General features: G+C 38.6%; 1 protein-coding gene across 2 annotated transcripts in view; it reads left to right on the top strand.

Annotated features, from left to right (window-relative positions):
* JAG2 (jagged canonical Notch ligand 2) overlaps window positions 1–21,033 on the top strand; it is a 68,849-nt gene extending 47,816 nt beyond the window's left edge. Inside the window, exons 9-26 of one of the 2 annotated variants that reach the window (XM_038137899.1) lie at window positions 293–406; window positions 970–1,083; window positions 1,618–1,664; window positions 1,940–2,113; window positions 4,473–4,623; window positions 4,899–5,063; window positions 5,634–5,747; window positions 6,759–6,872; window positions 7,247–7,360; window positions 8,298–8,414; window positions 9,083–9,110; window positions 9,952–10,037; window positions 12,277–12,390; window positions 12,588–12,703; window positions 13,906–14,151; window positions 14,592–14,723; window positions 15,737–15,893; window positions 18,733–21,033. In XM_038137899.1, the coding sequence (XP_037993827.1) occupies window positions 293–406; window positions 970–1,083; window positions 1,618–1,664; window positions 1,940–2,113; window positions 4,473–4,623; window positions 4,899–5,063; window positions 5,634–5,747; window positions 6,759–6,872; window positions 7,247–7,360; window positions 8,298–8,414; window positions 9,083–9,110; window positions 9,952–10,037; window positions 12,277–12,390; window positions 12,588–12,703; window positions 13,906–14,151; window positions 14,592–14,723; window positions 15,737–15,893; window positions 18,733–19,205 (2,576 nt within the window). In that variant the 3' untranslated portion in view covers window positions 19,206–21,033. The remainder of the gene's footprint in view (window positions 1–292; window positions 407–969; window positions 1,084–1,617; window positions 1,665–1,939; window positions 2,114–4,472; window positions 4,624–4,898; window positions 5,064–5,633; window positions 5,748–6,758; window positions 6,873–7,246; window positions 7,361–8,297; window positions 8,415–9,082; window positions 9,111–9,951; window positions 10,038–12,276; window positions 12,391–12,587; window positions 12,704–13,905; window positions 14,152–14,591; window positions 14,724–15,736; window positions 15,894–18,732) is intronic. The other variant, XM_038137900.1, reaches the window with a different exon arrangement.
* Window positions 21,034–22,552: the final 1,519 nt, after the last annotated feature.

Here is a 22,552-nt window from a genome sequence, read left to right as displayed (position 1 = left end):
AAAATTCACAACCACAGAACCAAAACTGGCTAAGTATGTGTTACAATCTAGGGACATGACTTTCAGTGAACATGCAAATCATAGGTAGGTTATTAGGTTATCTGATTCTTGTTTGCTGATCTTCTCTGTCACAAAAATATGAGAAACCCTAAGTAAAAAATTAGGTTAGCAATGTTAGTCTGTGCCTAGGCCTGTTTGCACATTCTCCCCCTTCATCTCAGACTAACTTTGAAGCAGAACCTGTTAAGCCAAGCTTTAGGCCGTGTAATGGAGTCCCCCTTTGCCTTTGCAGATATTGACGAGTGTGCATCCAACCCCTGTGCTCAAGGAGGGACCTGCATTGATGGTGTCAATGCATTCGAGTGTATTTGTCCACAGCAGTGGATTGGAGCAACTTGCCAGCTTGGTAAGTAATTCTAAAGCTTTGGAGACCACTGGAGATTATTCCTAAACAATGAATAACTCTGTGTGTTTCTGGCATGGTTTTTATTGAAGAAAATGCGGAATATGTGTGTTGTTATTGGTATCTTAGCTCCTCTTTAGCAGATCTCAAAGCCAGAAGTTTCAAGTGGATCTGTAACTATTTAAGGCCTAACTTAAGCTTACTTATAATAGTTCTTTAAGAATGCCCCAGAACTTTTCTGTTGCAAAAAGCAGCATTGGTGATGGTAACTCCTTTTCCATGGTGGCAGAACAGTGACTAAGCTTGTGGAGGCCAGAGAGGGATTTTCCCTGACTAACAAATTGCCTTTTTGAGTTTTGGCCAAGGAAAGAGGAAGATAACATGCATGTGCTACTATAGGCAAGTTGTGCATTAAAATCCTGCGGTATGTAAATCGTTTTAGTGCCCTACCAATGTTTAATATGAGCTTCTGATGCTGGGATTGCATGGAGACTTTGCTTGGTGCTGTGGTAATCTGTTTCTGGGTTTGTTCTTTATTCTATTCTTTATTTTCTCTTCTTTCACAGATGCTAATGAGTGTGAGGGGAAACCCTGTGTTAATGCTTACTCTTGCAAAAATCTCATTGGTGGATATTACTGTGACTGCATTCCAGGATGGACAGGAGTAAATTGTCATATCAGTTAGTATTTCTTTAGTTTGTATGTAGACAGTAGGATGCTTTGTTCTTTTAAAAAAATACAATAAGTGATAGTATACATACTTTAACAAGAAAAGAATACCTGTTGACAGGATTTTTCTAACTTCTAGCAATGTAAATTGAAAATACTGTTTGAAAATTTATTTTGAAAGGTAATTGGTATTAAAGTGATCTTAGATATACACTTCAATAAATCTCTTGACTCTTACATGTATCTGAATGATATATACTGATTCAATTTAAAATACTTTTAAGCTAAAATGTTAGATATGAAATTAACTGATATTGATATCTCATTTTTAGTACACTGTAGTAGAAATATAGAATGTAGTTTTCTGTGGGTTATTTTTAAAAAATAGGGATCTTTTAAGACACCAAGAATCCTTCCTTTCCATTGAAACATCTAGAAAAAAAAACATTTTGAAAATCACTTGTTGTCCATTTTTATGCTAAACCTATACTTTACAACTTAGTCTCGCAGTCTAAATTCTAATGCTTTGCATATTTTATCCATAGATATAAATGACTGTCATGGACAGTGCCAGCATGGAGGGACTTGTAAGGTAACTCTTGTTCATTGCATTCCATGTTGAAAATTAATCTTTGTCTGACTGGTTATGAGTTTTATAGTTTGCAATTACAGTTTGGGTAAATGAGTTCAAATGTTAAAAATGTAACCGTGTACTTGCAGACTCCTGTACCCATTTCACAAAATAAAATTCTGTGGTGCTACTCCTGTCTGCAAATGCAGAATACAGAAGTAACTTGAATTTTTGTGTGCAAATTTTGTCAATAAACAAATCCTTCTACTTTTGCTTCTTTTCCCTGCTCTGTGAAGGATGAAGTGAACGGTTACCACTGCTTGTGCCCTCGTGGTTTCACAGGAAAAAACTGTGAGATAGAAACCAACGAGTGTGAGAGCAATCCCTGCCAGAACGGGGGCCGCTGCAAAGACCTGGTGAATGGATTCACTTGCCTGTGTTCCCAGGGATTCTCTGGAGTCTTCTGCGAGGTGAGGGCAGTGCAGACATTACTGCAATCCTTGTCATGGACTGAATTCTTGAAAGAAATAGATCTCTGGGTTTAAATGGGAGTAACCCAAGGCTGGACGTCACTGCCTGTCGTAGCTGTTACCTGATACTCTGAATAAGCAAATTTGTTGTGCAGCGCTGTCATAGTAGCTGGAACACTTGAATTTGCAGCCTGATAAACTGCAATTTGTTGTATATAGGTGTTGCCCTTCCCAAGGGTTTTAAGGCTGCAAATATTTCTTAAGCTTGTAATGTTTTCTTTTGCAGTTTTCAGGACCTATGTCCTTTTATTGCACTGGAGTGCTTTAGGTTCTCATCCTAATAATGCTGAGGTACATAATTGAATTACCCTTCAAGTAATCCTACTGCTCTTGGTAGGAGTAGAATAATTATATATCAATTATTTGTATTACTTATAATGGTGATGATTAACATAATTACTAGAGGCAGGCAGATGGACAAGTGCTGGCTCTCAGAATTTTGTCTGAGATCATTTTAGGAACATGGAGTTCTAATGCTTAAGGACTCAGATCTGAAATATTGAAGTCTTCGTGGTAATTCCTAAAGTATTTCATGGTAAAGATTATATTCCTCTTTTCTAGGGAGGACATTAGGCTTTTCAGTGTAAAATTATTTTGCATTAAGTATTCATTTTCTGGCTTTTGCTGATAGTCACATTCATCTGGATGTTATGCTTAGTATCAACTGGAGGCACTAGGCTAGAATTTTGTTGGATTTGCTCCAGAATTTTTTTGTAGAGGCTATTGGAGTGAGTCTCTTAAACACTGAAGTAATTTTATTCCATGTTATTTGCATCATTAAAGAAGTAGTGCCCTCATTTTATTCAAAATTTAAAAGGACTGCAGATACCAACCAGTTTAATCCAACTGGTGCAGCACCTAATAGCTCATGAACTGTTTCTGCATAAGGATCATAACTTCAGTGCTCTACTCCGGGCTGATTCATACAATACTGTGTAATTAAAGTTTTAGCAAATGTGCTTGAATAATAGGGGGGAGTTGGCTGCTTGCCTTGTGTGCTGCAGGAAATATCTACCATTGATTCCAGATGCTAAAGTACCAGCTACTGAACTTGCATTGGGAAGGGGAAATTTATACTAATGGAAGGAAACAAATGGAGACATCTGATAGAGGAGATCTGAGAATCTTTCTCAGACCATAGCTATTTTTTATAGCTTGCTTTGAATGTTCTGTGTGAGAGCACGAAATGGTTTGCTAAAAATTTTCTGTTGTGACTTGAATTGTATGTGCTCCTCTGAATTAAATACTTAACACCATTTGTGTTCCTTCTCCTTTGGCTAGTTTGGCATTTTTCTCCTATTTAACTACTGAACTGCTAAAAATAGGAATCAAAACCACTATTGGACTTAATTTCATGTCTGTAAAGTTGAAAGCTATCTTTCTTCCAAGAGACATGTGAAGAAGGAAAAACTGACTGGAGGGGAGAAAAGCAATCTTTAAGAAAAATAATTTGGAGGGAAGATACAGTGATGTAAAAGTATCCCTTTTGATGCTGCTTTGTGGATTTTGAGATCAATTTAGGGCATCCCAAATAAGTGATCTTGTGTGTCAGTCTAAAGCAGAAAGCAGCAGAATTGTTTTGCCACAGCAAGGTCTATGTTAAACATTGTATAATGAAGGTGAGATTTAAATTTTGCTCTCTGGATCAGATGGCCAAAGTGCATCTCGTGTAACTGTGTGTAAAATGTGTGGTGATGGTATCTTTTAAAATAAGGTCCTGAGAAGCTGGGTCTAACTAGACCTACTCTGAGCTAGGAGGTGGGGAGTAGCTGACCTCTAGAGGTCCCTTCCAAGCTGGGTGGTTTTATAATAAATTCTATGTGTTAATTGAGATGGGAAGAGAATTTGCTCTAGGGGATGGGATTTTGTTCAGGTTCTGTGTATTTTAAGTTTCTTGCAGACACAAAGCTGGCAAGTGCGCTGGTATTTAACTTGCCTTGTGGCACTTGGTACGTGGGTGTGAAGGACAGAGAAGTGACTTATAGTGATCCAGAGGAGTTGCACTAAGGTGTCTCCTAATGGCCTAAATAATTATTCACTGAGTTATTGCAAATGTACTTATTCAGCCTCCTCCAAAGGAGTATTTTTTTAGCAGTGTCAGAAATGCTTTGTATTAGGATAGACTAAAGTAAGCTGAAGTTTCTGTCTTGCAGGGTGGAATGCAATATTTATGATTCATAAACCTTAAAACTTGAGGTTCCTTGTACATTTAGCTTCATCTGTGTCTCTGGCAAAGCAGATAATGCTACTTACTCCTGGGAAATGAAGCAGCTGCTGCTAACTGTGGTCTCTCTTACAGATGGATATTGATTTCTGTGAACCTAACCCTTGCCAGAATGGGGCTAAATGTTATGATCTGGGAGGAGATTATTACTGTGCCTGCCCTGATGACTATGATGGAAAAAATTGTTCTCATCTCAAGGACCACTGCAAGAATAATTCTTGTAAAGGTACCTGCTGTTGTCCATAAATCTGTCTTGATGGTGGTACATTAAAAAAAAAGGCATTTTGGGGAATAGTATAATGCAGAAATGTTTTTACTGTACTCGCTTGGACTTCATAAAATAGCAGTGAGAGGAAGTGCTCCTCATTTATGAAGGGCTAGATGGTGACTTATAGCTAACATAAAATTGTGATTAGTTTTAATTCTTGTAGAACTTCTTTTAAAACTAAAATCTGATTGGTGATACAGATCATTAGTCTAAAGACCTCACTTCTTTTTCAGTAATAGACAGCTGTACAATAGAAGTCTTCACTAATGCTACCCAAGAAGGAATCCGTTTCATTTCATCCAATGTTTGTGGGCCTCATGGCCGGTGTATCAGTCAGCCAGGAGGGAATTTCACTTGTGCCTGTGACAGAGGTTTTACTGGAACATACTGTCATGAAAGTAAGTAGGAGCTTGTAAAAGATTGTTCTTTTTGCTCTAAATTTATTTGGAAGTTAATGTTATGAAGCTTTACAACATAAAATAAAACATTTACATTTCAGTAAAGTTGCATAAGGTGCTGTTTCAGATGTACTGCTTGAAATTGTTTCTTCTGGTAGAAATCTTTGTAGTGGTTTATACTTCCTCTGTGATAGAAACTGGTTTTAGTCCAACTTCAGTGTAAATGTGTCTGTAGCCACTACCTTTATGCACAATCTTACAAGCCACAGATTTCTCCAACATGAGAACACAAAGAGGGGACTAGAACTTGTATTGCTGGTCTGGGTGTTTTTAGACCCCTGGATGTTCTTGCCAGGTAAGTGTAATGCTCTGGTTGGACTTGTAGTGTCTCTCATGTAGCAAGTCAGCCAGAAACCCTACCAGGCTTGAAAACAGATGTTTGAACCTTTCTTTTGCATGTACTTATGCAGTAATAACTTTGTGCTGCTTTTCCTGGAGACACAAGTGTAGATCATGTGTCAGAGTAGGTGAAAACAGCCTTGAGCAATAATTGTTGACTTTTTGTTGCAGATATCAATGACTGTCTTGGGAAGCCTTGCAAGAATGGTGGGACATGTATCGATGAAGTTGATTCATTTAGATGTTTCTGTTCAAGTGGCTGGGAGGGAGAGCTGTGTGACACAAGTGAGTACTGATCAGTGTTGCAGGGCCAAGTGGTGCAGCCTTGTTGTAACAGAGATGGTTGGTATGTGCTTAATAATGGGGTAGTTTCTCTGTTCTATAATTATTTGCAGAACTATTTTCAGAAATACCTTCAGGTAGCTGCTCTGAAAGCCTCAGCTCCTTTAATAGGAGCAGAATCTGATTCTTTGGTATAGTTCAGCATTTATTTCAGGAGGAGAAAACTTTTTGTCCTGGGGATAAGCAAGAGTATTGGCCAGGAAGTGAACTAGGCCAGTTCATGGTTAAGACACCTCAGAGGAAACTGCAGTTGTTGCTTTTTCTGCTCTGAATGAAGCCTGTTCTAAAACATGATGGCAAGGACTTGCTGAGACTTATTACAGGACATGCATCAATTAAGATGTGAAATACATTCTGAGCAGTTTTTGGCAGCTATTGCTGTCAGAAGAGCCTTTTGTGTGGTCTAGATGAAGTTTGTTCTGGAATAGTTATGTTCCCCCTATTAAAATGTTTGTCTCAAGTGAAAGGAGCTTTCTCTAAAATCCATAATGGTGTAAGTATGTTTAATGTGTGCACATGTGTGCACATATGTATGTGGTTAAGCCACCTCTAATGGCTGTAAATCTGTGTTTTAAAACAGAACAGAGCAAGGGAGCCTTAACTGTCTCTGTCATCTCCCAGGATGTCCTGTGCTGGGGCTGCTTTTCAGGACATTGTGGTCCCTACTAGAAAGCTTTCTGAAGTTCAGAATATAGCTGTTTGTAAAAACAAAGCTACTTTGGTGCTTTACTGGGAAGCCATACTGAATGGTCCTTCTAAGCTGTCAGAAAGTCATAATTCATGTTCTGTATTAAATCAGAGTATTTTCCTTGCTTGTATAAAGATAACCTCATAATTAGGATTGCTGTCTTCCTAGGTAGTACAAAATATATTTTCTTTATAAAGATATTATTTTTCTGTTTTCTCATGGCCTTGGCTGGGCTAGATCTTCTAATTTGACTAACTTTCTTTTAGATTTCAATGACTGTTCTCCTAACCCGTGTCACAACGGTGGCCGATGCATTGATTTGGTAAATGACTTCTATTGTGAGTGCAAGAATGACTGGAAAGGCAAAACTTGTCACTCACGTAAGTGTTCCTTGCTTTGATCTTTAGATTACCCAAAGATTTATTTTCTTCTCGTGGGACTGGAGTTCCTGAATTTTAAAATAAAACAATCACAGTGAAAAAATAGGTGCACTTTCCTTACCCCTTCCAGTTTCCCAGTCACAAAATGGAACATTTAAAAAATGTATTCCTTCATGTAGTGAAACAGTTCTGTGAGAGATGTCCTTAGCTTCCATTCTTTGGCTTGTTTATTGTAATGCAGCAAGTGGAACAATGTGTTTCTGGTACTGGTGTATTTAAATACAAAGTCCCTTTAACTTTGTGATTTAAAAGTACCTGTTTCTAACATTCAGCAAGACCAATGGGAATTAAAACTGCTTTGTTGTGGTGTGTAGGTGAATACCAGTGTGATGCCAACACTTGCAGTAATGGTGGGACATGCTACGATGATGGAGACACATTCCGCTGCTCATGTCCTCCAGAGTGGATAGGAAGTACTTGCAACACTGGTAAGCTTTTAAAATTGTCTGCAGATGAAGAAGAAGAAGTGTTTAAATAAACAACTGTTTAGTAAACAGACACACTGTTCTGGCTGGCCAGTTCAAAGCTGTTCCAGTTGGGTGGTGACTGAAATTTAAGTAATTTCTTCCACTCACCTGACATGATACTGATTTTTAGGAAGTTGTTCTCCTCTGGCTTCTTATGTTGTCTTTTCCATAGCTTGTCCCCTAAGCAGTTTTAGAAAACTTGGACTTTTCTATTGGTCTTAGGAGGCCCTGTGTTAAGGTTTTCCTGGGAACTTAGCCCCCTGCTTGGCTTGAAGAGTCCCAAGGTTTGTAATCATGAGGTGTATGAACAGGCATACACAGGAAAAATGAGATTAGGAAGTTCTTCCTGGGGGATTTGCAGAGTTAATGCCTGCTGTAGGGAACTACTTGATTTTTTAATTTTATTTTTTTTCTCTTTGGAGACTGAGTGTAGTATCTGTGGTACATCTTTCTGAAAAAGAAACTTCCATTATGATCAGGAAGTCAAATGAAGATAATTTAGTAGAGTTTTTCTACTTTTTAGATACAATTGCAGATTTTAACCAAATTCTGAGCTTTAAATACTAGTATTTTATTGCAAAGAGCACCTCATGGCCTGGGTAACTCACTGCCAAAGTAATAATTCAGCAGTACTTGAAGAATGCTTACAAAAATGGGGCAGAAAGGAGGTAATTCCTTTATCATAAAATTTCATGGCTCAGTTAAACACTTGAATTGGGACCATGGTGAAGGTGGGTGAGAGACTATCATGTGGTTGAGTATTTCTGGAGATTTTTTGACCTTTTTGTAAGTCTTTAGCTGTTGACTTAAATGCTGTTTAGGATTGTGACACTGACATACCCAGATGATAGGTACTCTTTGTTTTCTGGGCTAATAGACACTTTTTCTGTTTCCAAAGCTAAAAACAGCAGCTGTATTCTGAACCCTTGCATGAATGGTGGAACGTGTGTTGGCAGCGGGGATTCCTTCTCGTGCATCTGCAAAGAAGGATGGGAAGGACGCACATGCACACAGAGTAAGACTTTTCTCCTTTCTTCCCTGCATCCCCCTGGGATATTGGGAGTGTCTGGCAGAGAGCTGTTCACTGAAACAAAGCAAGTTTATGGGGTTCGTGTGCCAAAATATCTGAATCATTCAGAGTGGGAGGTAGGTAAAGAAGACGATGCTCGAGTAATGAATGAAGAGTTTGTCGTGCTGCTTTTTGCATCCAGTCTCTGCCAAAATAAGACTCTCAGCCTTCTATAAAAATATAATTTTGGAAACATATGCAGAGCAGGAAAAAATACTCACAGAAATAATAATTTTAATAATGAAGAGTAGCTGGAAGGCAGGCAGTAGTGTATAAGCCATTTTCTCTGAGGATAGCAGTTAACTACTTTGACATACCAAGACACTGAATTGGCTAGGTGGAGTAAAGCCTGCAACCTCTATTTTTTTTTTTTTTTTTTCCCCCCCAAGCTGTAACTTTGGGAGTGGGAGAGCAACTCTAAATTTGAGTTCTGTTTTTATGCTGCCTACTGTTGATATATATGATAATTGAACTTTTTTTTCAAGTGTGGAAGAAAACTTTCAGTTCTATATATTTCTTTACTTATCAAATATAGTGGCTTCTGAACTATTGTGTTTCTATTTTAGAAAATAAATTGTGCCACTATTTACACTAGCCAATATTCTTTTTTCTAGACACCAATGACTGCAACCCTCATCCATGGTAAGTACATGAACTCCAGTCCTGTACCTATTGTGAAAATACAAGTGAGCATAGTAATACAGATTTACATTACAGATTGGAACTAATTTAACTCTAAAATAATTGAAGCCAGCCTCTGCAAAGTATCTTACAACCTTTTTTTTTTGCTGTGCCATATTCCTTGACAGCACCAAAAACCACAAAATAATCTTGAGTTGGTTCATGTATGAACAAATAAAAGTATTTTAGTGTAGTGTCCATGGTGGAACTGACCAGTAAATTACAGTGATGTGAAGTGAGTCACATACTATAATATTTGAAGCATTTGGAATTGGATAGGGTAAAAAAATGAGAAATCAAAACCTGTTAGTTTACAGTAAATAATTTTAAATAATATAAAAATGTCCTATTTGTATAAATATGTCTAAAAACAAAACAGAATTTTTGGGAGGTAAAATGGGAATATTTTAAATACAGGGGCTGATATTTATGGTTGAAGAGGGAAAAAACTGATGTGAATGAAACAGTCTGCCTTATCTTTCTCAGTTGTCCACTCTGATGCCATCATCTGTGCTTCATGTATTAAAAAAACAAACAAATTTGGAAAACCTTAGGCTTTCTTTGTGTTCCCTTGAAAGTGCTGTTCTACCTCCTTCAATTCTGTGCATGTGCTTCCTCATGCAGCTGTAGGATGTTGCTGTTTAGCTGCTGACTTGCTAAGCAATGTTGTTTATCTAGCATTATGCTTTTGCTCTTGATAGAAAAAAAATGTCCCCCTAAAGAGCTGCAGAAGCTTTAACAAAGCTCTAATCGACCAATGAAGCAATGTAGATGGCTTGTTAACCACATTTTTTATGCACAGTTACAACGGAGGGATCTGTGTTGATGGAGTGAACTGGTTCCGATGTGAATGCGCCCCTGGCTTTGCTGGTCCTGACTGCAGAATCAGTAAGTACCTGCATGGGTAAAGACCTGGGTGGTTGTACCACTCTGCACAAATTGGAAAGAACACCTGGTGACCCTTTTTTACATTAGCTCAACTGAATTCCAAATAATGAAGCGGAAGCCACCTGTTAGCCAGGTACTGATACCTTGTAAATAATAGCAGGTTATGGTCTGTTACTCATTTCATTAAATGGCTCTGAAATGAGTTGGCTTAAATCATGCTTCAAGACTTGATTGCTGGATTTTCTTGGATAATTCTAACATTTCTGGGGTGCTGCCTTCATAGAAACTTAAATTTTAAAATATTACTCTGTTGATAAACATCTTGTTGGTAAAGATGGCATATATCTGAATGTGTTCCACTTAATGTAAGAAACCAGAATGCACTGAGACATTCCAAATGGAAACAAAAACACTGAGTGTAGTGCTGGCACATGAATAACAGAAGTATGATAAAGGTCTTTCAAAGCTAGAAAACAAACCTGCTACACTGCAATTATTCTGAAGGGCAGAGGCCAAAAATGAGAAGAAAAATAGACCCTAAAAGTATTTTGAAGTGTTGTAGAACAAGCTGGGGGGGTGGGGGGGGGGGTTGTTGTTTTGTTGGTTTTTGGCGTTGTTTTGGTTTTCTCTTTTTAGAGGATTTTTACTATTTTTTACTCAAATGGATATGTACCTTCTTTTTACTTTCTGCTTTGAAAGATCAGTCTTTGAATCTTCTGTAGCCTCAAGGCTTCTGGGCTTGGTCCTTCCACTCCATCAGTATGGTGACGTCCTGTCAAGTTGAGACTTCATTCTCATTCTGGCATAGAGCAAACAAACAAGCACTTCTGGTTGGAGGGCAGCTGCAGCACTTGTTGGAAGCATCAGCTTAGTAGTGTCTCAGTACAGAACCAGGCATGGCAATCATTGTGTGTCTAGATCCAGATACCCAGAAAGGGATATTGAATTCTCCTTGCCTGCTCCTCTTCCCCTTAAGGCTAGGATGTCAGAAATACAAATACTGTGCATTTGTAATGGAGCTGCAGACGTTTTCTTACTTGTTTAGACTGGTATAGATGGAAGGAGCAGCTCTGAAAAAATTGCCTTTTGTGGTTGATTCAGAAACAGAGTTAAGTCACCTTTCTCTAGCCTCTGTATGCTGAGAATCTTAAACCTGTATAGTGTGAAAACAGGAGGAAAGAGTAATTGAACCCTGTTGAAGTTCAGATCTTAGAAGATCTTAGAAGTTTAGATCACTTTTGAAGGAAGTTTAAATAGCCCAAAAGCCCTTACATATCCATTAGATTGTTACACTTGTAGGCAATGCAAAACAATCTCACTACTGCCATTTTTCATGTTCATTTTCAAAGTCCTGTATGTTAAAATAAGCTGATACTATGTATTGGACCAGAACTGGTGTTTAAACAGTTCCCTGGGGCTGGAAAGGGCATACATACTCAATGGAAGAAAACTTTCAAAAGATGCTTTGGAAAAGAGATGTTTCTGGTTGAAAATGAAGCAGTTGGTGCCTGTGGCTCACAACTTGATGATCTGGTTTCTGTTGCATAAATCGTATTGGTCACATCCCCAGGATAACAAATGACACATTGCTGTCCATCTGAATGGACCATGCTTCCCTGTCTTTTTCCATTGCTTTGTGGCTAAGCCTCTGAATCTTTAAAGGCTTTTTTTTTTAAAGAGGCTTTTATGCTAAGTATCTGTGTATTAAATTAATCTGCTCACTATTTCAAGGTCATTAATGTTCATCAAATGTGTGTTACAAACTAAATTGTTACTCTTCTGCCTTTTGGTCACTTGTGTTGCATCAAGTCACTTCTCTGAGCATTGTTGAGCAAGATCATTGTTCAGCTCTTGCACTGTGGTAACTTCATGAAAACACATGCTTTTGTGTGAAGACTAAATCTGAGATTAGTGCCAGAACAGGATGTGGGACTTGTTCTGTAGCTGAATGTGGACAGGGCATTAACACCTTCAGCTGTCCAACACCTCTGCTCTGTGAGATGAGTCAGCATATGACTGCTGTTTTGATTACCAGAACTTAAATTAGGCTGCAATTATGAGAAATCTGTTACGGGGTATTGCTGAAATGGCAGAACTGTTTAATTACAAGATTAATTCTGTAGCCATGCTGTTCTTTGCTTTTTAAAGAAAGGAGGTACTGTTAGATTACACCTCAGTAAATTATTAATTACAATGTCCTGTGTCCTTGTCACTGAGTTTTACCTTTTTTTCTGCCCAGATATTGATGAATGCCAGTCTTCTCCTTGTGGATATGGTGCCACCTGTATAGATGAAATAAATGGATACCGATGCACTTGTCCCCCTGGAAGAATTGGTCCTAGATGCCAAGAAGGTATTCTGATATCTGCTATCAACCTTTACCCAAAATACAACAGGGTACAATGTAGCCAGTATAAAGTTTATATACCGTAGTTTGATATGTAAGGAACAGTAGCTAATATTTTTAATTTAAATTTGTATAGTATTTATTATATAACTTGAAGAGGTGAAGTGTCTGAATGTGCTTTTTGGGTTTTTTTTTTTCTTTAGTGATTGGAATTGGAAAGCCTTGCTGGCTTAAAGGAATGACCTTTCCCCATGGCAGCCGGTGGGAACAGGAGTGCAACAGCTGCCACTGTTTGGATGGACGTATTGACTGCACCAAGGTAGGCATTTTGGCCTATTTTCTTAAATTCCTGTGGCTGAAACAAACTCATTGTTCTTCATGCACAACTTAGTCTTTGTCTCCTCTAAATTTCCTTTCTTTTTTTTCATTTTTAAATGGCTTCCTGTAAAAGTAGTTATGGATTTTCATTAATATCATTAGTTACTATCTTACTGTCAACCTGCTAGAACAGGCTCTCTAGACCACTTGTTGTAGAAAATAAAATATGAGCTGGAATAAAGGATAAATAAATCACACTGCTGAAGCTTTGCAAACACAGTTTTAGAACTCCTAATTCTGTGAAATGTGAGTTCCAAAGTGGAGGACATGTAGGAAGAAATTTTTTGCTGGATATTAACTGCCTTTTTGTATTGTTCTTCAGTAGCTTTATGAATTGACAGGTTTCAACCTTTGTATATTTATTTTGGACTAGATCCTAGTGATTTTGTGACTGAGGAAAAGAAAGACCTAAATGCATATTGAACATGTGCCTTAAATTCAACTCATCCATGTGTGGTATTAGGTTTCTTCCATGTGTAATGGAACACTTGCACTTTCTTGCTGATAATTGTGCTTTAAGAAATCCCTAAGTTCCTAATAGCTGTGCAGTACTATGTAGGATCTTAAAGGCTTACTAGAATTGTAGAATATCTTGAGTTGGAAGGGATCCCCAAGGATCATCCAAGTCCAGTTCCTGGAATGGAGCTGTGTTTGGAAATTGCTGCACCCCAGTAATTTGTGGCTACCAGCAAACTGTTACCTTTTGGGAGCATGGTTGGAGTGGTTGTGCTTATCACCAATGTGCATCAGCTCTTAACATATTCAGCATTCTCTGGCAGGGTCTCAGTTATGAATATTGAAGAAATTGTTCTTGATGGCAGTATTGCTCTTGCTGTATCATAGAAGGCTAGAGAGGACCAGATTAAAATAAACAGTTAAGTTTCTCTATAACTCAGTTAAGTGGGACAGATCCATAAGCTTCTAAGAGATATACCCAGCCAGTGGTTTCTCAGATTATCTTTGCACAGATTTTTACTCTTGTGTCTGTACTAAATGTCCTCATTTTGTGGAAGAGCAGATCCATCTGCTAATAGAACTACAGCAGTATCAAAAGACAGATATTTTTCTGTGTGAATTGCTTATTTGGATTTGATACATGAGAGCAACTACCTCTAACAGTGCTTCATTCTTTTTAATTCCTAGGTGTGGTGTGGAAAAAAGCCTTGTCTGTTACACAAATACTGGGATAATTCCAATAACCAGTGTCCCATGGGTCAAGAATGCCAGGAGAAGTATATGAAATGCTTTCAGCCACCATGCACAGACTGGGGAGAATGCAGTGCCTCTGAACCTCTGCCTATCAATATCAAGTGTCTGCCTAATTCTGGGTACTTGGACAATGACTGTGCTAGAATTACTTTAATTTTTAATGGAGACAAAGTCCCCCAGGTGAGAATGGAATTCTTAATGAAGTGTGGTAATATATGTAGGGATCTATTCTATGTCACAGCATGCAATATTAAGGTTTCTAGTATGACTCCCTGCTATTATAAGCTTGGAAATTTTATTACTAGTCTCCCATAGCTTTTAATTGAGCTTTGTCTAAAGGGTGAGGCAAAATTTGGGTTTGTACTGAATATTCTCTCTTCTTGAGTCTAGAAGAACTATTTACATTTCAAGTTGGGCTCAGGCTGTACTAACATAATCATGCAAGCTCAGTTTTTTGCCCGTCATTCCAAAACCCTGTTCTTCACTTTCCTGCCCTTTCTTGCTCCCCTCATTTCTGCCTTCATCAGTTCTTGGCAACTGCAAGAACTCTGAAGATCCTGATTTTTACATGCTGTTTTTTACTTGAACTAAAATGACCCAATCTCCCTTGCTTCTAACAGGGCACTACAACAGAAAATATCTGTTCTGAAATCCGGTATTTACCAGCTACTAGGACTGTTTCCAGGGACAGAACTCTGATAATATTGTGTGATCCATCTTACTCCACAGAGAACGCAGTGGAAGTTGCCATTGTAAGTATGAGACGTTTGTGTGTATATATATACAAATATGTTTTCTTATTAGTTTTTGCTGGGGAAGAAGTTGTTCAAGCTTGTTTCACTTGAATGATGCAGGTGGAGCAGTCTGTGGCTTAGTCTTGTCTGCAAAGCAATTTTGAGATCTCACAATTTCCTACACTACCAGAGAGCTGAAACTGCAGGTTTTTTTAATGACAGGTGGCTACTACAAGCTCATGATAAATGACTCTAAAGGCTAGTTCAGCCCAAATTAGTGAACAGGTGCCTACTTGTTCTGTCAGAAATCTTGGGCTCTTGGCCTTCTCAGTAAGGTGATATGGTTACAGGTGGCTGGACTGTTCTTGTGAAGAGGTTTCTGCTGTGCATTTAGTGTATGGCTGCTTCAGGGATGTTCTTTAAACACAAGGTACTAAGTGAGAAGTGGAAGAAGGTGCAAGTCAAGTAGATGAAAGTAACTGTTGCCCTAATGAACAAAAGACTTATTTTAGATGCATTTACAGCTCAATCACTCCATGGCTGTGTATGGCTTAGTTTTCAAGAAAGAGTTAATCTTCATAGTAAATGTTTATCCAGACAGAAGCTGGACTATCTGTCTCTGCTAGTACTGTCAAGAGCATGCTGAGCCACGATGCAGGGAGCAAAGTGTATGGTATAAATAGAGCAGACTGTTATTAGTCCAAGCTTCTATCTAGATAATCCACATGTTTTGAACTGCTCCAAACTATGACTAAGTTTAGCTCATCAGTTTAGTAACATGGAAGTCACTGCCTATCCTTTGAGGTATGTTAAATTAACAAGTAGGTGTGCTACCACCAAGTCTGACACTGCATCTGCAGTTTGGGTAGAGCCAGCTATGCTGTTGCTGTGGTAAGCTTTTACAGAACTGTTTGTAGCTACTGTCAGGCAAATTGAATGAACTCAATTAAGATGTTGCTGGATTTGAAAAGTACGTTTCCATGCTTAGGTGACTGCAATAACTTCTTGTTTTCCCCCTTCACTCCCTTTAGTCCTTTGTCCCACACCGAGATGAACAAGATAACAGCCTCATTCAGAATGCTGCTAATACAATAGTGAATGCCATCACCAAGCGACAGAACAGCACGGTCATGTTGGCAGTAACTGAAGTCAAAGTCGAGACCATCGTTGTTGGGAATTCATCATCAGGTAAGGTTCCAATGCATACCTCCTCTGTGGTGTGTTTTTTGTTCCCCTGCTCTCAGACTTCTCTTATCTTTCTTTACGCATTGGAGAAAATGATCCACCGGGTCGTGATTTTAGTTGCTGTTACTAACTGAAGAGAGAGTGCCTTTGAGATCAAGGTTCTGTGCTTGTGTGCTAGTTTAAACTTAACCTCATCCCTAATGTGATATGCCCACATACTCTTGCCATGGTTTTGGCTCTGACTTCCAGCCCAGCTGTCCAGCCCAAGCACACCTTTCATAAGATCAGGAGCTGTAGTGTGCAGTTCCAATTCTGTCCAATTCTCTTACATTAACCTTAAACCAGCCTCAGCCCTTGATGCTGCTACACTGAGGCTGTGAGGAAATGAAAATACAGGGAAAGGGAAGGTGTGGTGTGATACCGATCTCTTCTGAAGTGCTCGTGTGCTATTTTTTTACCTTAACAAGAGTTAAAGACGTCTGGTTTCTTCCAATACTTGGCCATGATGTAAAACTTCACTCTCTTTTTCAACATGTGTTTCTCACTAGTGCACAGCTGGCTTGAAATGTAGCATTCATTCCTCTTTAAGAGGATATGGTGTGATTGGAGACCTTTATCTCTGAATGCTGGCTCTCCAAGAGCTGTGCCAAACGAAGTTGTTGGAGGTTTTGCATGCCTGTGTTCCTGCCTGGGGGAGGCAGGAGATGGGCTTGTGGAAGACCGCTGGTAGGCTCAAGTTCAACTAAGCCCCAGAGTGAAAATCTTACAATGGTAGGAGGCTCTCCCAGCTTTTTCCTAGACCTCCCCAACATAATCTTCTGGAAGATCTTCCATCCATAGTCTAAACAATTAGGAGATTGCCTGGTTCCACTTCCCTTGCATTTTCCTTCTAGGAAATGCCTTTCATCTGTTGAAGTCTTGGCAAATGCACTGTTTCCTCAGCTCTCCTGAAGGAGTGTGCTTGCCTTAAACAGCAGTTGTGTAGAAGATAAGGATTTAAGCTCAGATTTTGGCATGCCTCAGCCTCTGGCTTTTCTGATTGCATATTAAATTCTAGGGCTAAAGGGCTGCAGATTACTTTGCCTCCCATCTCTATAAGATTTAAAGATTCTCCCGAAATAGTGGATTAGATTGGGTTCTCTTGCAAAATGGTTTCCAGACTCCTCATTTTAATATGGGTGCTCAGTATTGACCACTGGCCCTTAGTTCTTGAAGTGGAGTTGTTATGAAGCAAAGTGTAACCTGGTTTTGGAATTTGTGTTATTGCTGCCCCTTAATTGGTTGAGGTGGGTGAAAACCTATCAGAAAATGTGGTGTAAAGCCCTATGTCCTTTCTGTGGGATGCTCAAGTGTCTAGGTGGAGCTCATAATTTAGATGCTTCATTGACTTCCTCTAGCTTTAAGAAAAAGTAGTCTGAATTTGGAATCTGTATGCCAAAAATTATAAAGAACCTGTTACTAAGTGAACTTGGATCCATGGTCATGTGATGAAATAAAAAATGTGATAGCAGTGAGAATGCAAGCTTTGTATTCTAATCTTGGAGAAGCTGTTATGAAGAGCTCCTTTTTCTTTCAAGTATTTCTCCCATTCATGATTTAATGTTAGGTTGCTTATGAAAAATCAGGAGAGAATAGCAGTTACTCATGTGAGTGCAATCCTTCCCATAACTGTTAAAATACAGTTTTGAGATCCCTTGAGGCCAACCATGTTGGCAGTGTACTCACCTTCCTGTACCAAAAGGAAATGTTTGAGAATGTGTCACATTCCACATGAGAATGTGCTCAGAAGGCACTTGAACATGGTGTTGAAACATCAGTTGTTTTTCTGTAGTCATTTCCAGGTTAGTCTGTAAGCAGATGTCGTAAAACTGCTGAGGGAATTTATGTTTGGATCAGGCACTGGAGTAGTGGGTTGACAGCATTTGTCTGCAGAGCTGTTGAACAATCCCATTGCTCTCTATAAAAACAAAGCACCTCATCTATTGTTGCCCCCCCTTACCATGTGTGAGTTTTTGCTTATCAAGAACAGAAAAAAACTGTTATTCTCTCCTAGTTGTACAGCTCTTGAGGAAGGGGGGCAGAAGAAATCCAAATATGCATAAAATTTTCAGAAATAGTTTCCTAGAGAAATAATCTGTGTCTGTGTGACTGGGAGAACACTATAATGAGGAGAAAAGCAATTGCCTCAACAACTTTTGTTTGTTCATTGAGCAGTGAAGACTCTTCTCCCTAGAGCAAATATTCTGGTATTTCATCTTGAGGTAGAACAGGAGCTTGCTGAAGAATACATGACCAGTTTGGTTATGTAGCCCTAACCTGGATGTTTGTGGAGATCATTGGTACATAAATGTCTGCAGACACTGATGGTAAAGGACTGTTCTTTCTGATGATAAATGCAGATGCAAGTGCCAGTACTTTTAGAGCAACTTAGGTGCACAGTACTCCATTGTCTGCCTCCTGCTAGGATAAGGTTTTTCTTAGAAGAAAGACTTTATCCTAGCAGGATTACTCAGGTTTTCTCGGCCAGCTTTGTGTAGGTGCTAGAGAAAGATGCTGCTTAACAAAACCAGTTTGTCTGTTAAAGGGGACAAAAGATCTCAAATGGAGCTTTCCTCCTTCATCATTAATCATGTAAAACCAAACTAGTAAAGAGCACTTTCAAATGGACCTGGTGCATTCAGGCAGTTGCTATTGTGCTGTAAAGACATCTTACTTACTTTCTCCTAAAAATGGTTCAGGGGATCACCTGTAGTCAACTATGGATCCTTCTCTTGCAAATGTCCAGTGCTGTGTATCTTGTTCTGTTAACACAAGACTTTATTTCTTTCCATTTGCCCTCCAGATTATTTGGTTCCAATTCTTTGTGTGGTATTTAGCATTGTGTGGCTGACTTGTATCATCATCTGCGTGTGGTGGACTCGGAAGAGAAGAAAAGAGAGAGAGAGAAGCCGTCCTCCCAGAGAAGAGGGTGCCAATAACCAGTGGGCACCTTTAAATCCCATAAGAAATCCTATAGACAGATCTTACAGTAACAAAGACATTCGTTATGAATGCAAAAACTTCATATCTCCTCAAAAGAGAACTTGTGATGCAGTGGAGGAGTATGTAGAGTATGAGGAAGAGGAGGATGAAGAGGAGGAAAGAGATGAGGAAATGGACAAATTCCTCTCTCACAAACTCGCAAAGCCTTTGCCGACAAAGGTGTCTGACACATCAGAGAGCAGTCCAGTAAAGAAATCCCACCAAATAGGCAAAATGGACAACAGATCTGTAAAAAATGTGAATGCATCAAACTTTGAAGGCAGTAGAGACTAACCTGTATTTGGGATGTAGGCAGACTGCGCCTGCGCTTGCTGGGGAGGGGAAAAATTGACATCTCCACTTTGCATCAAGGACTAAAAATATCTGGAGTCAAATGTTCATAGTTTCTTTATTTTGCGTAAAAAAAATAAATAAAAATAATAAATAAAATTTATTTTGTTTCTTTAGCCTTGTATAAATTATTCAATGACTGTCAGATGAAAAAAATGAGTAATCTTTGATAGTTGCTATTTTTGTAAAGTTTACTTATAATACACTCGCTGTGTGGCAGAGGAGAGGTTGTATTTTCAATATGTGTAAAGTTTATTACAAAAGACTGTACACTGTTTACAGAATGTATTTCTTTTTATTACTTGCTCTAATTTAATGGTGGCTTTAAAACCTCCTGGTTGAGGAAATTGTGTGAACTTTAAACTGCTTTCTTGACTTTGAATCTCTATTAATGGCAGCTCACTGCACTTGTTACGTTAGTAGCTTCTGTAAGATTTTTTCCAAATTTGCCTTACACACTTTGTAACAGGAACAAAAAAAAATTATAGAGATCTTTCAACTGTGGTTTAAAAGTGGCCTTTTTATTTCTGTTGAATTACTTTAGAATTGCAGTATTGAAGCATGTGACAAGTGCCTTGAGATTAAACTTTTTCTATAGCAACTGTCAAAGACTGCCATATCAATATAGTAAAATTGTGAGAACTCTAGGTTCCCCAACTGACACAGTTTATTTTCTAATAGTGAAAGTGCTTTTTTGTAAATATGTACATATTAAATGAATCACTCTGTATATTTGATTTAATAAGTTAAATATTTTGGTCTTTTTTTTTTTTTACATGTCATTCCTTTTAATTTATGTTGCAGAAAAGGAGGTTCTATGGCAGTTTATAAGACTTTTTTTGGTATTATGTCCAGATTAGAAAATGATGTTAATACAATCAATGTTAGGAATCTGTTGGTCATTTGTATTTACATAGGAGCATAACCACTTACATGTAAATAGATCCAGAAATTGTTTGTTTATCCCCATGTTCAGCCCATCTCAAGAACACTAACGGGTGCATCTACTGTACAGTACCAACATAGAGAGGCATTGTTTTTTCTTTTGTGAATATGTTAATTACATGTGGTATTACTTTTTTTTGCGTTTAAATACAGGCCTAATGAAGGGAACAATATTTTCCTCAGTCTTGTTTCTGTTGTGCTTTATTCATCTTTCGCTCTAAAGGAAAAAGGCTGGCAAGCTCAGAGGATGGGAGTACCTCAGTAGAAATGGTTAAATGTTGTGGAAGGCTTATGCTTTTTTTTTTTTTTTTAAGGCTTTTATTATTGCTGTTAACTGGGCAGACTATAAGTTTATTTTAATTACTGAAGAAGCATAACACTACATACACCTAGTTACCCTACCACTGAGAGGAACGGATGTCTGAGAGTGTAAACTCTGGCCCACGAACAATGTAAACATGAATGTTTTGAAACCAGTTATTTTATACAGGAATGCAGGATTTGCTTTGCAGGATCATCTGTTTTAGTACATTTTTTTGACATGTTCTTAAAAAAAATACCTTTCAGAAAAGAAACTATTTATTAAAGCATTTTATAATGATGTTTGTTGTAACTTTTTTACTTGTGCTAAATATTCAAAACTTATTTTGATAACCTGGTTAGGAGTTAGTTTAGAAAAGGGTACTATCCTTCTCATGTTCCCCAGTATAATCCTGAGTATTTAAACCAAAAACACTTTTTTTCTGCTACTCTTGTAACTTTTTGTACTGTAATGCTGCTGTCTTCCATAATCTAATAAAATGATTCCCTCATTGTGTGTAAGATACTTCAGATTGTTGTTTGCTTTCTAAGCACTTGGAGCTCGGATGTGACCAGGCTAAAGAGAGGAGGAGTGAAAGTCCAGGTTCAATTCCCGGTGCTTCCCGTAACCCGAGCGTGCAGCACTGAGCGACAGCGCTTCCCGGGCCACGGCGGAGGTCCTGTCCCCTGGGCCTTAGGGACACCTCCAGCTCTCCCCACAGAGCGCAGGGGCTGTGTTTAGCTGCCAGCAGTTGGACTGGATGATCCCTGCGGGTCCCATCCAGCTCTGGATGTTCTGTGTGTTCCACGTGCCTGTTCTGCAGTGGTTCTCCTCCTGGCTGCTCAGTGAAGTCTTGCCTGACCACAGCTTGGCTTCCTGGGGTGAGAAGAGAGCTGGCTGAGCGTGCAGGGGCTCGAGGAGGTGTCCTTTCCCAAGTAATACCTTTTTCTACTGTGCAGTTATTCAGAGCTTTTACATGTCATGCTCCAATCTCAGTTGAGGTCTATTCCTGTTTCTGTAACAGTTCCTTTGTAAATGATAGTTTACATAGTAAAAGATGAATTCCTGTAAGATAATATGGAATATAAAAGCTGAATTTTCCTAGTAGCTATCAGCATCTGAGGCAGAATTCTAGATTCTAGCAGCGGTTTTGCTCCAGTCATCATACAGCTACTTTTAATTGCTTTTTCTTGGAGTTATTTGCTTGTCTTCATCGTGACAGGAACAACTCTCAGCTGAGTCAGTCCTCAAAATCTAATTCTGTTATCTTTCTCAAAAGTCAGTCCTCAAAATCTAATTCTGTTATCTTTCTCAAAAGAAGAAATAATAGGTTTATATATGTTTGGAATAAGGTCACTGCTGTTCTGTTGTTTGGTCATGAGCTGGCTGACTGCTCCCAAAGGTGCTAATTCTGCTTCTTCCCAGTACTGAAGTAGCAAGGGCCACATCAGTGGTCATCACCAACTGTTCTAAACAAAGGGACTGATCCTATGTCCAGGAGTTCTTCTGTGGATTCACAAAAAAAAAAAAAAACCAACAAAAAAACCACAGGCAAATGTTCAATTTTGTAGTGCTCTTTCCCTGCCAAAACCAAGAATGATTTGATGCCTCCTTCATGTGATGAGTGAGTTATGTACACTGAGATACGTGAAACAAGATTAATAAGTTTAGAAGGATAAACAAAAAGTAAACTTTCTGACTTCCACAAATTAACCTTGATCAATTTTATGCAGATCTTATTTCTATGCTGCTCTTAAATTGCTTGTATGTCTCCACATGCCTCATCTCACCTTATTCAGTAGTCTTGTTTCACCTTGATTTATTTTTACAGATGTTGCTCTAACATCTCAGCTTCTTCCTGATGCACATGTGCTAAGCGTTATGGTGATGCTAGAATCCTCTCTGTTACAAGAACTGCATAATGAGGCACACCAATAAATGGACTCTTGTGATTTTTCTAAGCCATAAGTAGTTCTGGGTTAATTTTTCTTCCCTGATGCTCTTTCAGAGACCTGATGTTAACCTGAAACACCTGCTGAGCTCA

The sequence above is a fragment of the Motacilla alba genome, chromosome 5 (assembly GCF_015832195.1).
Source record: "Motacilla alba alba isolate MOTALB_02 chromosome 5, Motacilla_alba_V1.0_pri, whole genome shotgun sequence".
NCBI lineage: Eukaryota > Metazoa > Chordata > Aves > Passeriformes > Motacillidae > Motacilla > Motacilla alba.
This window is presented reverse-complemented; position numbering and strand designations above follow the sequence as displayed.